The 16,351-nt window shown below is 46.8% G+C and overlaps 1 protein-coding gene across 2 annotated transcripts in view; it reads left to right on the forward strand.

The window, feature by feature from the left end:
• Positions 1-9,241, forward strand: part of WFDC3 (WAP four-disulfide core domain 3) — a 13,820-nt gene extending 4,579 nt beyond the window's left edge. The window contains exons 4-6 of one of the 2 annotated variants that reach the window (XM_006154491.3): positions 5,368-5,499; positions 8,034-8,219; positions 9,009-9,241. In XM_006154491.3, coding sequence (XP_006154553.1) covers positions 5,368-5,499; positions 8,034-8,219; positions 9,009-9,025 — 335 coding nt within the window. In that variant the 3' untranslated portion in view covers positions 9,026-9,241. The remainder of the gene's footprint in view (positions 1-5,367; positions 5,500-8,033; positions 8,220-9,008) is intronic. The other variant, XM_006154492.3, reaches the window with a different exon arrangement.
• Positions 9,242-16,351: the final 7,110 nt, after the last annotated feature.

Consider the following 16,351-nt stretch of genomic DNA (forward strand, 5'->3'; position numbering starts at 1 on the left):
CCAGGACTCGAACCATGGTCAACTACATGGGAGTCCAGTGACATAGCCATTACGCTAGCTGCTGATCCCTTTAGTATTATTTTTTTAATAATTATTTTATTTAACTTTATTTATTTATCTATTTATTTATTTTAATTTGGCTAGAGAAGGACAAAGTGAGAGAGAGAGGGAAAGTGAGAAAGGAAGCTGCCAGGTCTGGGACTCAAACCACAGTCAGCCATGTGGGAGTCCAGCGCCCTTAACCACCACTCTACCTGCTGACCTCGTATTATTATTGCTTTTTCAATTTGACCAGAGAGAGAGGGAAAGTGAGAAAGTGTGGGACTTGAACTGTAGTTGGCCATGTGGGAGTCTAGCACCTTAACCACCTGCCTGCCCCTTACCCCACCATGGTGTCTCGATGCTACAGTCTACCCTCAACCTTAGCCAGTCCCAGATCGCAGACATCTGCACACCCATCACACTTAGGGGATCTCCAAAGTTAACCCAGTACCTCCTGTATGGGTCGGCCTTGCAGAGCATCGTGTTTACCCCTGCTGGGTCCGGCCTCCATTACTGACATTTTATTATTTATTTACTTATTTGCTATAGGATGTGTGGTGTGCAGGTGTGCACTTGCCAGAGACAGGGAAAGTAAGAATCACCCCCGGGGGGCCGGCCATAGTACATTCTTCTTCCTTCTCCTCTTGGGGGTTGGGCACTCAAGCAGACACACCTGGCAAGTTTTCAGGCTGCCGGATCTGGAACTAAACTGCACAGTTGGCTGTGTGGGATATCCAGCTGCCTTAACCACCGTGCCACCAGCTGGCCCATTCTGGCATTTTAAATGAATTATTTCCTCCCCTTTATTCATTATAGAGTATGTATGCATACACTTGAGAGTGAGAGAGAGCAAGAGAGAGAGAAAGAGAGGAGCACCCTCTACAGGGTCTGGTTACACGCCTTCCTCCAGTCCTGCAGCCCACCCGATCTTGAACACTGGCACATGTGCTCAGTGTGTTTCAGGCTGATCTGGCTGGGAATTTGAACCATGTTTACCACATGGGGACCAGCTTCCTTTGAACATGATGATAGTGCTACACCATGGAGCCAGCTCTCTGACAGTTTTTTCTGAGTGGTTTTTGTTATAGGACACGTGCAGTTGTCAGCTTGCCAGACAGAGACAGAGAGACAGAAAGCGAGAAATCACCCCCCAGGGGGATGGCCATGCGGCAATCCCTTCTCCTCCATTCTCCTCTTAGGATCTTGGGCATGCACATACACACGCCCAGTGTGAGTTTAAGCCACCAGGTCCAGGACTCAGACTGTGGTCAACTACATGGGAGTCCAGCGACATAGCCGTTACACCAACTGCTGGTCCCCCCTCTGACATTTTTGTAATGTTGAATGTATATGTCTTCCCATTGTTCAAGTGTATTTCGTATATATCAGGATGTTTTATAGTTTTAAAATATTTAAAAATATTTCTTGATAAGTTTAGCCCAGATATTTTCTTTTCTTTTCTTCTGCCTTAAATGAGATTTTCCATTATGTCTTCCATGACATTTTCTAAAGGAACTGGAACTATTCTCTTGTCTGAGTGTATGTGGCGGCATGTAAGACTGGAATAGCCTAGGTTTGGCTTCTCAAAGACCTGGGTTCAAACCTGGGATTTGCCAGGTATGGACAGTAACTCCCTGGGCAAGTCTCTTCTGCTTCTCTAAGCCTTGGGTATAAACTTTCTCCTTAAGATGGAAAGAATAAACTCTAGAGGGTTGTCATAATAACTTGAAGTAGGTAAACTGGCCCTCAATATATAAAAGCTACCTTCCTTTCACCTTCTAACGTGGATTGGGTCAGGAGTACAGTTTTTAACCAGCCCCTTTTATCCAGAACAAGGACCATTTTCTCCTCCTCTGAGCACTTTCTCATGGAAACCCTGACATTACAGCATGTGATAGCCTCTTTCTTTCCAGTTGAACTTCCCCAGGTAGCAGGTTCAGTACTCACTGGGGCTGTCTCTGCCTGGCTGACACAGCTGTCTAGGGCAGCCTGCCCACAGAAGAGAACAGAAGGTTGAACTTTTTGCCAGGACTCTTGCAGCCCAGCTCTGGAACCAAAGCCTGGGAATCTGACTTGGACAGTCACTGGCTGCCAGTTTGCAGGACCTGATACAATCTTCCCAGTGTTTGAAGCTGATGGCTGAATTGCAGGGCCTGAGGGCAAGGCTGGCACCAGGGCACAGTATTCTGTGATACTATGATAGTATTCTGCTTGGTTCCTGGCCAACCCAGAGAGGTTTTGTTTTCCCATGGAGCTGGGCAGGCAAGCTGAAAGAGTGAGCCCCCATGATGTCCCAGAGCCTGCTATCCAAGCAGGGTTCCTGTCCTGGGGGAGGCGATTCTGGCTGCTGGGTTCATAGTCCTTGGGGAGGCCTGGGCCACTCACCCAGTGAGACTGGTTACTTCTTCCAACTCCACAGGAATTGGGTGGCTATTCTGGGCACTGATCAAAGGGGATGTGCTCTGACCCAAAGGGTTTCTTTGTTACTTCTAGGGAACCTCAAGGAAGCCTGGTCTGGAAGAGAGAGGAGGTAGGGGTTTTATGTCTGGTAGAGGGGCAGAGAGTAGGAGAGCAGTCCTGGCATTGGTCTCTTGAATCAAGCTCAGCAAAATGATGAAATCTGGGAGGCATGGTGCCTGAGGCCCCACCTTCCAGAGTACTTGGTATAACTCTATGAAAAGTTTATGTTGCTGGGTTTTTTTTCTCCAGGGAGATTTTTATGCTCAGCCTTCTCAGCTCTGGGATAAAAGGCTTTTGTTCTTTGATAAATGGAATTCAGAGTTTGAGGAGTGGTGGAAAGGTGTTGAGAAGTACATTTAGTGGCTATAGTGACCATACACAGGTTCTTCAGAGAGTTCATGGAAAATGTGTAGTGTGAAACAACTATGCATAAATCAAAATAAGTTTGCACCAAGGGCCAGCAAGTAGTGTGGAGGTTAGGCCAGCTGTGTGGTTTCAGTCCTGGACTTGGCAGCTTGAAAATCATGCCTGGCTCATGTGTATGAGTGTCCAAAATCCTAAGAGGAAAATGGAAGAGCAGGAATTGTGGCATGGCCATTCCCCCAGGTAGTGATTTCTTACTTTACTCCCCTTGCCCCCTGCAAACACACACGCCCTATAACAAACTTTAAAAAAGGGGTTTTTTTGCACTAAAATAAACTCAGACTTCATCTTCATTTTTTTTGGAGAGGTTTTTGCTATAGGGTGCGTGTGCTCTCCAGAAAGACAAAGAGAGACAGAAAGACAGAAAGTGAGAAATCACCCCCCCCCATGGGGGATGGCCACACCGCAGTCCCTTTTCTTCCATTCTCCTCTTGGAATCTTGGGCATGCATACACACACGTCTGGTGTGAGTTTAAGCCACCTGGTCTGGGACTTGAACCATGGTTGACTACATGGGAGTCCAGCATTTTAGCCACTACGCCATCTGCTGGTTCCATCAACTTCATTTTCCTATGCATTTTTTGAAGTCCCCTCATGTTTTCTGAATCAGAAATCAGGACATATAGCTTTGATGTAGTCTCACAGTGTCAGAACACTTGAAGTGTTGACTCATAGCCCTGCAGCCCATTCAGGAAAATCCCAACCCTGGCTGTTCAGCTGCCTGTGTTCTCCTTGGAGCCTGACACTTGCCTTTTCCACCACAGCAGACTTCCTGGAGCCGGCCGTGTGCAGTCACACTTACCAGCTCCTGTTGAGAAGCACTGCCAGTCCTACTTAGCTTCCCCATAAAATCTTTACTGGCCTGTCACCTTTCCCTCCAGTTAAAAAACTCTCTGTAAACACTGAGAGGAATGAGTCACGGTGTGTCAGTTTGATTTGGATGTGACCTGTCTTGGGTGTGCTTGCTTTGAGGACCTGGCTGCTCGTCTGCATGTTTTTGCACTGGTGTGGCTGAAAGAATACTCCACTGGGAACCAAGAGCTGTGTCGTGCTCTGCCTCTGACTCACACCGTAGTTGTGGACAAGCCCTTTTTTGCCCTGATCTATTGTTTTGTTTTATTATCTTTATGGGGCTGATAGAGGGGCATGTCAGAATTACGCTTGGCTGCACATCGCAGAAAGTTAACTTAATAAGGGCTTATTTTTCATTAAGAAGCCCTGAAGTAGGCCCAGGGCTGGTGTGGTGGGTGCTTGATGGTAACAGGATGAGGCTCTCTCTCTCTCTCCTCTTTTTTTTTTTTTTTTTTTTTTGTGTGGTTTTTGCTATAGGGCATGTGCGCTAGCCAGAGAGACAGAGAGAGACAGAGAGACAGAAAGCAAGAAATCACCCCCCAGAGGGGATGGCCACGCCGCAGTCCCTTCTCCTCCATTCTCCTCTTGGGATCTTTGGCATGCATGCACACGGATCCAGCGTGAATTTAAGCCACTGGGTCTGGGACTCAAACCACAGTCAACTACATGGGAGTTCAGTGACATAGCCATTACGCTAACTGCTGGTCCGTCCTTGTGGTTTTTGTCTTTGTCCTAATGCTAGTTGCCTCCTGGTTGAAAGAAGGCTGCTCCACCTGTCTGTATTAATTCTCTTTGCACTGAAGGAAGAAAGAAGTGAGAGGGCAGTTTGAAAGGGAATACAAAATCTCCCCCAGTTTATGTCTTAGTTTGTGGTCACTCCTGGTTGCAAGAAAATATGGGGAAGTGAATCATCTTAGCTAGACTTGGATTTCAGAAGAAACACGGGATTCTATTAATAAGTGCCTCAGTTTTCCATTGTGCATAATGAATCATCCCTAAGGTAGCTGAAAAGAACAACCCTTTATTCTTTCTCACAGCTGAGTGAGTTGCTTGGCCTCTCCCGGCAGTACACCCACGTGGTGTAGCTAAGGCCTCTCATGCCGCTGCACTCAGCTGGGAGCTCAGCATGGAGCTGGAATGTCCAGGATGGCCTTTCCTCCTCCAGGTTTTCTCCCTAGGGAGTGCCTCTTCAGTCTGTAGTCTAGGCCAAGCTGTTTTACAGCATGTAGTTTCCAGGAGGGAGTGTGCTAAGAAGTCCCGATAGACAAGTGATTTTCGAGTCTGGGCTTGCATTATACTTGCTAATATCCTGTTGGTTAAAGTAAGTCATATGGTCAAAGCCCAGAGTTGATATGGACAGAGGACCACACAAGGGCATGAGTCCCAGGAGGTACAATCCATTGGGGGCCACTAGTGTAAATGTCTGCCATAGTGAGAAAGAGAGAGAGTGACTGGGATTGGCTGTTATTATGTTGGGAGTGCACCTATGCGACTTGGGGATGTGCAGAGGTCAAGTCGGGTCAAAATGGCAGATTAGCTCCAAGATGGCGTTGCTCTGGTTCCTCAACAATGCTTTTGATTCTATGGCAGAGCCTGGTGGTGAATGTCCTGCTGACCCTCTTCCATGTGAGGAGCTATGTGATGGGGATGCATCCTGTCCCCCAGGACATAAATGCTGCTCCACCGGCTGTGGCCACATCTGCCGTGGAGACATTGAGGGAGGTATGTTGGCTCTTATTTCTTTTTAGATTTTTGCCATAAGGTATGTGTGGTTGCTAGAGAGAGACAGTGTAAAGGAAAGTGAGAAATCATCCTGCAGGGGGACAGACATGTTGCAATCCTTTCTCCTTCATGCTCCTTTTGGGATTTTGGGCATGCATGCACTCATACTTGACATGTTTTCCAAGTCACTGGGTCTGGAACTCAAGTTACACTATTGGCCATGTGGGATTCAGTGTCCTAACCACCATACCACCTAGCTGACCTAGTATATTGGCTCTTTTGGAAAGAAATTGGGGTGCTCTGAGTATTAGAGTTGACTTGGGAGGGATCCCACTGTGGCTACCTTCTCTTCTTCTCCCTAGGAAATGCTAGATTCTCCTCCTTCCTATTCCCCTGATCCCCCCAACCCAAGACAGCCCCTCCTCTAGGACCAAGGGGTCCATGTTGGCACTAAAAAGATCTAGGGGAAGGCGGTGTGGGATGGTAGAAAAACCCTTAGGCTGGAAGGCAGGCAATGTGGGTTTTGGGTTTGGTTTTGCTGTGGATTTGCTCTGTGACCTTGGCCAAAGAACTTCCTCTTTGGGGCTGGTAGGTGGAGTGGTGGTTGAAGGTGCGAGATTCCCACATGGCTGACTGTGATTTGAGTCCTGGACCTGGCAGCTTGCTTTCTCCATTTCCCTTTCTCTCTTTCTGTTTCTCACTGGTCAAATTAAAAAATAATAACAAATGGAATTAAATAAATAAATCTTTAAAAAATAAAAAGAAGCTCCTCCTTTTTGAACCTCAATTACGCTATCTGTAAAATGAGGCACTTGCCCAAGATCACTGGTTTTCAGTTCTAATTTCTTTTTTCTTTTTGGAGAGGTTTTTGCTATAGGGCATGTGCGCTTGCCAGAAAGATGGAGAGAGACAGAGAGACAGAAAGCGAGGAATCACCCCAAAGGGGGGATGGCCACGCTGCAATCCCTTCTCCTCCATTCTCCTCTCAGGATCTTGGGCATGCATGCCCAAGTTTAAGCTACCAGGTCTGGGACTCGAACTGTGGTGGACTACATGGGAGTCTAGCGACATAACCATTACGCTAACTGCTGGTCCCTCAAATCTAATTTTTATTGCAAAGCATTCCCTTTTCTCCAAATGAAATGGTAGTTGAAAGCAACATATACACACACACACACACACACACACACACATATATATGTCAGAGAAAAGTGTTCCTGTTTAATTCCTTTATTATTATTATTAAAAAAATACAATCACATATCTATTTTTTTTGGTCTCTTTTTTTTTTTTTTTTTGAGAGAGAGATTTTTGCTATAGGGCATGTGTGCTTGCCAAAGAGACAGAGAGAGACAGGGAGACAGAAAGCAAGAAATCACCCCCTAGGTGGGATGGCCACACTACAATCCCTTCTCCATTCTCCTCTCGGAATTTTGGCCACACATGCACACATACCTGGTGTGAGTTAAGTTATTTAACTTTATTTATTATTATTATTATTTTCCAGTTTGATTAGAGAGAGACAGAGAAAGAGAGCGAGGGAAAGTGAGAAGGCAAGCCACCAGGTCCAGGATTTGAGCCACGTTAGCTGTGTGGGAGTCCAGCGCCTTTAACCACCACACCACTTGCTGGTGCCTCGTTTATTATTTAAAAGAAATTTAAAAAAAATATATTTTTGGCTCTTCTCATGTACTAGGCACTGTGGAACTCCATTTCAGAATCATTGACCCAGACATTGCCTCGATCCCTTCAGATCCCCAGGCAATGGTTAGTCAAGGCACGGGCACAGATGTTTTTCTTTATGTAGCAAATAGTCTGTAGGGAAGACAGACAATTAAATCAGGGATTATAATGGAATTTTTTCTTGTTTGTTTGTTTTTCTAGAGGTTTTTGCCTTAGGGCACATGTGTTTGTCCCAAAGAGAGACACAGAGAGAGACAGTGAAAAGGAAAGTGAAAAATCTACCCCTGAGGGGATGGCCATACCTCAATCCATTCTCCTGCCAGGATCTTGGGCACGCATGAACACACACACATGCTCAGCGTGTGTTTAAGCCCACTAGGTCCAGGACTTGAACCACTGTAGGTCATGTGGGAATCCAGCAATGTGACCACCACACCATCCGCTGGCCCCTATAATAGAGTTTGACGAGAGGAGCACATGGGGTGCTAACGGAACATAAAACAGAGATGTCAGATCTCCCCTGGGGTGGCAGAGGAAGCCCAAATAGAGGGAGGGAGAATGGTGGTCTGAGGCTTGTCCCTTTGTATTCCACCCAGCACTACCCCCAGACCTACTGAGCTATCAGTCTCCTGAGTTACCGCCACGGGACTTCCTTTGAGAACTCTTGGCCCAGATATTTCTTAGGTCTCCTCGGATTCTTAGAGCCTCCAGTTCTGTGGTTTTCCAGCCAGTTTGGTTAAGAGTCAGGAGTTGATTGACTTGGAGCCTCCATGTCTGAACACTAGGTGGGAACTTGGAGACAGTGGGGCTGACTGCCTTTCTCTGTCTCTGTGCCTTTTTATTTTCTGTAGGGCGGGATGGCAGCTGCCCAGATGTTCTGGTGGGCCTGTGCATTGTCAGCTGCGTGATGGATGAGAACTGTCAAGCCAGAGAGAAGTGCTGCAAGTCAGGCTGTGGCCGCTTCTGTGTCCCGCCGATCCTGCAACGGAAACTGACCATGAGCCCCAACTTGACTGGCAGGTCCAATACAGATTTAGGTGAGTACAGTCCATTGTCATCAACAATAGACTTAACTGCTGTGGGCAAAGGTGCTGGGAAGGGGACTTCAGAGGGTCAGAAGAGTCTAGTTGGAGAGAAAGATCCTGTGTCACGAATCTGAACCCCTATACAGATGGTGTGGACTTAGAGATGTTCAGAGTGGGTGTGCTCCTGGGAAGGTTTTTCTGGGAGCGATGGGATTTGATGCAGGCCTTAAAGGCTAGGCGGATACGACAAACTGGGTATAGCACAGAGAGCATGCTGGGATGGTAGTCTGGTAATTTTTGGTAAAGGCACAGAAGATGGAAATACATGTGACAACTTTGGGGGTGGAGGTTGAGGGCAGGGTGGGGAAAGAAGGGGCACATTTCCTGTTTTTTTTTTTTTTTTTTTAATGTATATATATAACAGGAGCTATAAGGTTGAGATCTGACTAATAATCTCCAGAGAGCATGCTGGGATGGTAGTCTGGTAATTTTTGGTAAAGGCACAGAAGATGGAAATACATGTGACAACTTTGGGGGTGGAGGTTGAGGGCAGGGTGGGGAAAGAAGGGGCACATTTCCTGTTTTTTTTTTTATTTTAATGTATATATATAACAGGAGCTATAAGGTTGAGATCTGACTAATAATCTCACTTCCAGTTTAGATTGGATTGTGTAGGAAACAGGGAGCCATTTAAAGTGTTTGAGAATAGTAAATGCCAAGCTTCTTGAGGGTGGAGGGGACGCAGCATTGGGCATCTGCAGGCAGGAGGACACGTTATGACTTGCTGTTTTCTGCTTGCAGATAATCTGCGGCCCTAGCTGTCCTGGTTTGTCTGAAGCTTCTCTGGTGACTACGGGAGGCTTCTCCTAGCAGACAGGAGAGGGTGACATCCTGGGGCTTGCGATGCTTCCAGGGATACCCATAGCCCTTCCTACTTTGCTTCTCTTCTGACTACTGACCGGAGCTCAGGCAGCCTAGGCCTGGGACTGGACACGGGTGTGGTGCTTCTCTTCCCCAGTAAAGGCTGGTGCTGACCCTTTTGTCTGTGTTTTTTGAGGACTCAAATTAGATGGGAGAGCTGGGGGTCTGAGTGTGGCTGGGGGCTTGTGAGACTTACATATTTAGGAAGGATGGAGATCCATTCTTTCAGAAAATGGATGTTGGATGGGTGTGGCCAGAGGAGGGATGAGTGGAGGCAAAATATAGGATGACTTGTCATAGGTGTCTTCTAACCCCAGGGGTGGTGGAGCAGGGGCTCAGTCTCTTTTTTGGGCCTGCAGACCTTCTGTCTCTTGTGGGAGAGTGTGGATTAGGAGTGGAATGGGTGGGCGGCTAGTTTACTGCAGTTACTTGAATATCTGCACCGTGGACCTCCTTCCTTGAGGGCCAAGTGTTCCCCTTTATACAGCTTTACTGTAGGGAGGGGACGTCCCTGTGTTTTTGGGACCAAGGCCATTTTAAAAAATTCTGTCTTGGGGCTAGCTCCATGTTACAGCAGCAATGCACTGCTCAAGAAAAGCCAGATCCCCTTGGCACCCAAGATCCAACAGGCTAGAGGACTAGAGGAAGGGGATCCCAGCATGACCAGACCCTGTGGAAGGTGCCCCTCTTGCTATCCTACTCGCATGTGTATGCCACAAGCCCTATCATAATTAAGGAAAAAAATTTTAGGGATGGCCCTGTAGTACAGTGGTTAAGCACTGTACAGGGCAAGATGGACCCCACATGGCTGATGGTGCTTCCTACCTTGATCTGTTGATTAGAAAAACACACCAGGTATGTGTGCATATGCCTCCAGGATGGAGGAATGAAGGCTAAAGGAACTGAGCAGGCTCTCACACATGCTCTCTGGCATAAAAGATAAAAGTAAAAAAAAATTCCTTTTTTTATGTACATAAAATGAGGCATATTTTACATCTTAGAGATATTTCATGTCATCACATTCTTTAATAGAATTCAGAAATGGCTAACTTATTTAATTAGTCATCTTTTGTTGGACATTAATATTCTTGCACATATGTATTTCCTATTTTTGCAGGTAAATCTGGATAAATTCTTAGTGGTAGAATTCCAGTGATTTTTTTTTTTTTTTAATATTTTGGAATCAGCAGATGGTGTAATGGTTACGTCACTGACCTCCCATGTAGTCGACTGTGGTTCAAGTCTTGGATCTGGCAGCTTAAAACTCACTCTGGACTCATGTGCATGCATGCCCAAAATCTCGAGAGAAGAATGGAGGAGAAGGGATTGTGGTGTGGCCACCTTCCCTGGAGGTGTGATATTTTGCTTTCTGTCTCTCTGTTTCTCTGGCAAGCACATGCACCCTATTATAAAAATCTCTCTAAAAAATATTTCATTTTACTTATCATTATTTTTTAAAGCTTGCTATAGAGCACCAGAGGGAGACAGAGAGAATGGGAATGTGATAAAGCAAGCCATTAGTTCCAGGACTCGAACTGCATTTTGCCATGTGGGAGCCCAGTACCTCAACCACTGTGCTGGCCTGCTGGCTCTGAATTCCAGTTCCTTTAAAGAGCCTGACCAAAGAGAGGGCTCTTACTAAGTATTTTCTGAATGACTATAATTCTTTAGTCTTATCAGTTAAGAATTCTTGGGCTGGCCCTGTGACCTGTGGTTAAGGGAGCTGAATATCACATGTCTGACTGGTTCAAATCCAGTCCCCGGTGGCTTGAGGAACCCCAGGCATATGTGTGTGTACCCAAAATCCAAAAAGGAGAAATGGAGGAGAATGGATTGTGTTGTCACCATTTCCCACGGAAGGGTGCTCCCTCTCTCCATCTTTCTAATGAGTACCTGTGCCTTCTGACAAATTAAAACAAAAAGAATTATTTGGGTTGCAAGTAATGGGAAGTCTAACAGTGGCTTAGCCGACAAAGACATTTAGTTTCTCATATTGCAGTGCAGAGAAGCAGCGTGAGGCTGGTTCGGCAGCTTATCCACAGCACTGATGACCAAGCTCATTCCTTCCTTCTCCCGCCTTGGTGTGTTGGCCTGGGTCCTCATGGGGTTACCTCACAGGTGCTGCTGCTGTTGAAGTCAGAGCTGGGAGACGGTGGTGTAGAGGGTAGTGGCACAAGACCCTTATCCCCAATGACACTATTCCGGTGAATCGGCATGACTTCTTCCCTAGAAGTCGCCATAGAGAGGCCAAGAAACCAAATCTCTGCGAAGGGAATGGAAACATGGCTGTCTCAGATGAGTCATGCTGCATCCCTGGAGCTGGGGAGGGGCTGACCTAACATCAAAATTGACATTCTTTTTTTTTTTTTTTTTGAGAGGTTTTTGCTATAGGGCATGCCTGCTCGCCAGAAAGACAGAGAGAGACAGAGAGATAGAAAGCGAGAAATCACCCCCTGGGGGGGATGGCCGCGCCGCAATCCCTTCTCCATTCTCCTCTCGGAATCTTGGGTATGCATGCACACGTGCCTGGCGTGAGTTTAAGCGACCGGGTCCAGGACTCGAACCGTGGTTGGCTACATGGGAGTTCAGCGCCATAGACACTACGCTAACTGCTGGTCCCCCAAATTGACATTCTTGAAACATTCTTTTAAAGTTTATCTGATCCGGGACCAGCAGGTGGCATAATGGTTACGTAGCTGGACTCTTACACAGTCGACTGCAGTTCGAGTCCTAGACCTGGCAGCCTGAAACTCACACCAGGTGCATGTGCATGAATGCCCAAAATTCTGAAAGGAGAATAGAGGAGAAGGGATTGCGTTGTGGCCATCTTCTATGGGAGGATGATTTCTTACTTTCTGTCTCTGGTGAGCCCATGTGCCCTATAGCAATAATTTCTTTTAAAAAAGTTTATCTCAAGCCCCACCTCCCCCAGTTAAGGTCCCATGCTGTGCTCCACATCGCTTTTCTTGGCCAGTCCTGGGTCATGGACACGAGTGTACCTGGTGTATTCAGGGAGGTTTCCAGACATAGACCCAGAACCTTTCTATGTGGGTCAGCCTTGTCGAGCCTTGCAGCTGTGCCACTATCTGGTCTGTCCCTTCTGTAAGGAGGGACAGAATGGTTTTCAGGGAGGTAGGTAGTGAACTGGGTACTTGCTATATCAGCTCATTGAACATATGCATTTAAAATTCATATTAAAATTGATAAGCAGGGATCTCCAGGTGGCATAGAGGTTAAAGCACTGGATCCCACATGGCCACCTCCATGGTTTGAGTCCCAGACCCAGCGACTGGAGAAACATGCTGGGTCCATGCGTGTGTACCCAAAATCCCAAGAGGAGAATGGAGAAAGGGGGCATTGTGGTGTGGTTATCCCTCCTGCAGAGAGTTTCTCTTTCTTTCTTTTTCTTTCTGTCTTCAGTAAGTACCCTTACTCTATAGCAGATCAAAAGAAAGAAAGAAAGAAAAAAAGGAATTGCTAAGTAGGCAGGGCTTTTATAAGGAAAACTATGTAGGTACCAGTACTCATCTCGAATATCATAAAAATGATCTGGCAATGACACCACTTTAATGGAAACAGGCAAGGTTATAACTTTAAAACAACACATTTCTGTCACTGCTGTTTTTGTGCTTCCTCTCTGCCCCGTTTTTACTCAAGTGTGTGGAATTCTGGTTTCTCCTGGTTTTAGAACATTCATTTTCTTCCATTACGTGGACATATGTTAGGGTTGCCTGATGTGAAAAAGAGCAGCTAGAGTGAACCTCGCAGTGGCTGCTCTTGGGGATTCCCACAGCTCTGGACTCCTGCTGCAGGGACTGGGAAGGCCAAGTGCCAGTGTGATGGACGGAGAGACATTTGTCAGATCCCCTCCCACTGTTTTGCTTATTGTTTTGTTGTTTATTTTAAGAAAATTAAAATAACGTGCACACATAGTATGGTAGAACTTTTAATGAAAAAGAACAGTATGGGAACCTTAAAATACTATAGGAGGGGCTGGTAGGTGGTGTGGTGGTTAAGGTACTAGACTCCCATGTGGCTGACATGGTTCAAGTCCCGGTCCTGGCAGTTTGCTTTCTCACCTTCTCTCTCTCTCTGATCAAATTAAAATAACAATAATAATAATAAACAAACTTAAAAAAATACTTCTTTAAAAAATTACCATAGGATAGAGCCAGCAGGTGTCATGGAATTTAAAGCGGCTGAATTCCCCATGGCCCCCGTACAGCTTAAGTCCTGGACTCTGCAGCTTGAAAATCATGCCAGGCACGTGTGCATGTGTGCCTGAAGTCCTGAGAGGAGAGTGGGGGAGAAGAGACTGTGCTGTGGTCCTCCCCCTCGAGTGATTTCTCACTTTCCCCCACTCTCCCTCTCTGTGGCGCACTCATGCACCCTTTCGCAAAACTGAAAAAAAACCCATAGGATAATTTTCTGTTGAGATGGAGAGTAGAACTGGAGAGGGAGGTGTGGGCCCCAGGCACAGCTCAGACTGAGTGAGAGAAAACAACCTCTTCTGTACCTTTCCTTCACTCTAGGCAGCCCCGTGTGCCCTGTGAGCTGCTGAGCTGCCTACAGGGAGCAACAGAACAGGGGTGTGGAGGGAGGGCTGGGGTGGAATGTGCGAGTGAGATTGCCTTAGAGATGCAGTCAAGAGCTAAGATGGGACCAGGCCTCCCCCACCTCAGGCTTTTCTGGGCAGCTTTTCCTAGGATTGTAACCTAAACCAAAGTGCCAGAGCCTTTTCTTCCTCTAGTTTTAAGTTCATTTCCATCTCGGGGTTTGGGGGAGCAGGCTTCAGTGGATCCTAACTTTGCACCCTGAAATTTGCCCCTGAGCAGGTTGAAAGCCACATTGCCACCCACTTCTCTGATCCTCAGCTTCCTCACATTGGGCAGGAGTTTCTGGGGCTCAGATACTGGCCAGCTGAGTGAAGACCGACAAGGGCCAGAGCCAGTGGTTCTCGCAGCTTATCCCCTCCCCACCCCTTCCCTGCAGTCTGGTTGTAGAAATCTCTGCACATGTGCCCATGGCCCCTGCAGCCTCTCCCCACTGCGGTTCTGGACCTCACTGTTCTCTGGTAGGGCATCAAGTCATCAGCACCTGGGCTGTGTGGGCGAGGAGGGCAGGAGGTGCAGCACGTAGCCCTGGCAGGAATCGTCCTTGAGTTGAAAGGCTGTCTTCCCTTTCCTGTGCAAGTTAAGCTCTCTTGTCAAGGGGATTGGTGCTTAGAAGGCCATCCTTGTACAGGTACACAAAGATAAGGGAAGTCCCCAAGAGAGTGGCAAGAATTCTTTGCTGGATACTTTGTTCTCAGAGCCACTAGAGGGCAGCAGAACTCTGCGTCATACTCCATTGCCATGCCAGAGAAACAACATGGCATTCTAAAAGCCCAGTTAAAGGAAACGCATACTCTCTGTTGTCTTACGTTTCTGAATCCCTACTGAATTGCACTGGATATGTTAAGACCAAACATGCCTTCCCTTTTAATACGATGTGGCATGCCTCTGTATTTTTGGTAACCTTTGTCTTGGGGACATCTTCCATCATGTCATATCAGTGTTTCTTTTACAAAGCCGTAGAGTCAAATTCCTTGTGGAGCTCAAGACCAGGAAAAAGTTTCTCTTACCAGCCCGTGTGTTGGTGCTCTCCGCAGGCGATGGTTTCGTATTTGCATTGACATTCAGGAAACCCAAACTTGGGTTTTGGAGTGAGGCCTGCGGTTGAATCTACATTCTTCTACTGGAGACGAACTGTGTGCAAATGAGGACAGGAATGTTTGCACATTACCTCGCAGGAGTGCGGTGAAGGAAGAGTCAGTATCTAAAGAAAGCTCCTGGCACAGAGGCGGGCACAAAATTCACACTCAATAAACAAAAGCTATCTGTACTCAGTTTCTGTGACAAAATCACTCTCTTCCTGCCACCCTCTTTCATAACTTGTCTATTCTTTTTTCCTCTTGGTTTAATGATTTTCAGTTTCATGTAATCTGTTTTGTAGGACTAAGTCCCTTGTGTTCTGTTTGGAGGCAGGTAAGGTAAATATAAAAAGATTAGTCTCAGTAGAATTCTTTAGGAGAAAAGAACAGCTAGCACAGCACTTTCTAATACATTAATACGATGTGAGCCATGTGTATAATTTCAAATTTTCTAGTAGCCACATTAAAAAAAGAAAAATGGGGGCCAGCAGGTGGTGTTAAGGTACTGAATTCCCCCATGGTTGATCCTCAGCTTCCTCACATTGGGCAGGAGTTTCTGGGGCTCTGATACTGGCCAGCTGAGTGAAGACCGACAAGGGCCAGAGCCAGTGGTTCTCGCAGCTTATCCCCTCCCCACCCCTTCCCTGCAGTCTGGTTGTAGAAATCTCTGCACATGTGCCCATGGCCCCTGCAGCCTCTCCCCACTGCGGTTCTGGACCTCACTGTTCTCTGGTAGGGCATCAAGTCATCAGCACCTGGGCTGTGTGGGCGAGGAGGGCAGGAGGTGCAGCACGTAGCCCTGGCAGGAATCGTCCTTGAGTTGAAAGGCTGTCTTCCCTTTCCTGTGCAAGTTAAGCTCTCTTGTCAAGGGGATTGGTGCTTAGAAGGCCATCCTTGTACAGGTACACAAAGATAAGGGAAGTCCCCAAGAGAGTGGCAAGAATTCTTTGCTGGATACTTTGTTCTCAGAGCCACTAGAGGGCAGCAGAACTCTGCGTCATACTCCATTGCCATGCCAGAGAAACAACATGGCATTCTAAAAGCCCAGTTAAAGGAAACGCATACTCTCTGTTGTCTTACGTTTCTGAATCCCTACTGAATTGCACTGGATATGTTAAGACCAAACATGCCTTCCCTTTTAATACGATGTGGCATGCCTCTGTATTTTTGGTAACCTTTGTCTTGGGGACATCTTCCATCATGTCATATCAGTGTTTCTTTTACAAAGCCGTAGAGTCAAATTCCTTGTGGAGCTCAAGACCAGGAAGAAGTTTCTCTTACCAGCCCGTGTGTTGGTGCTCTCCGCAGGCGATGGTTTCGTATTTGCATTGACATTCAGGAAACCCAAACTTGGGTTTTGGAGTGAGGCCTGCGGTTGAATCTACATTCTTCTACTGGAGATGAACTGTGTGCAAACGAGGACAGGAATGTTTGCACATTACCTCGCAGGAGTGCGGTGAAGGAAGAGTCAGTATCTAAAGAAAGCTCCTGGCACAGAGGCGGGCACAAAATTCACACTCAATAAACAAAA

Source organism: Tupaia chinensis, unplaced genomic scaffold, assembly GCF_000334495.1.
Source record: "Tupaia chinensis unplaced genomic scaffold, TupChi_1.0 Scaffold000411_1, whole genome shotgun sequence".
Lineage (NCBI taxonomy): Eukaryota > Metazoa > Chordata > Mammalia > Scandentia > Tupaiidae > Tupaia > Tupaia belangeri.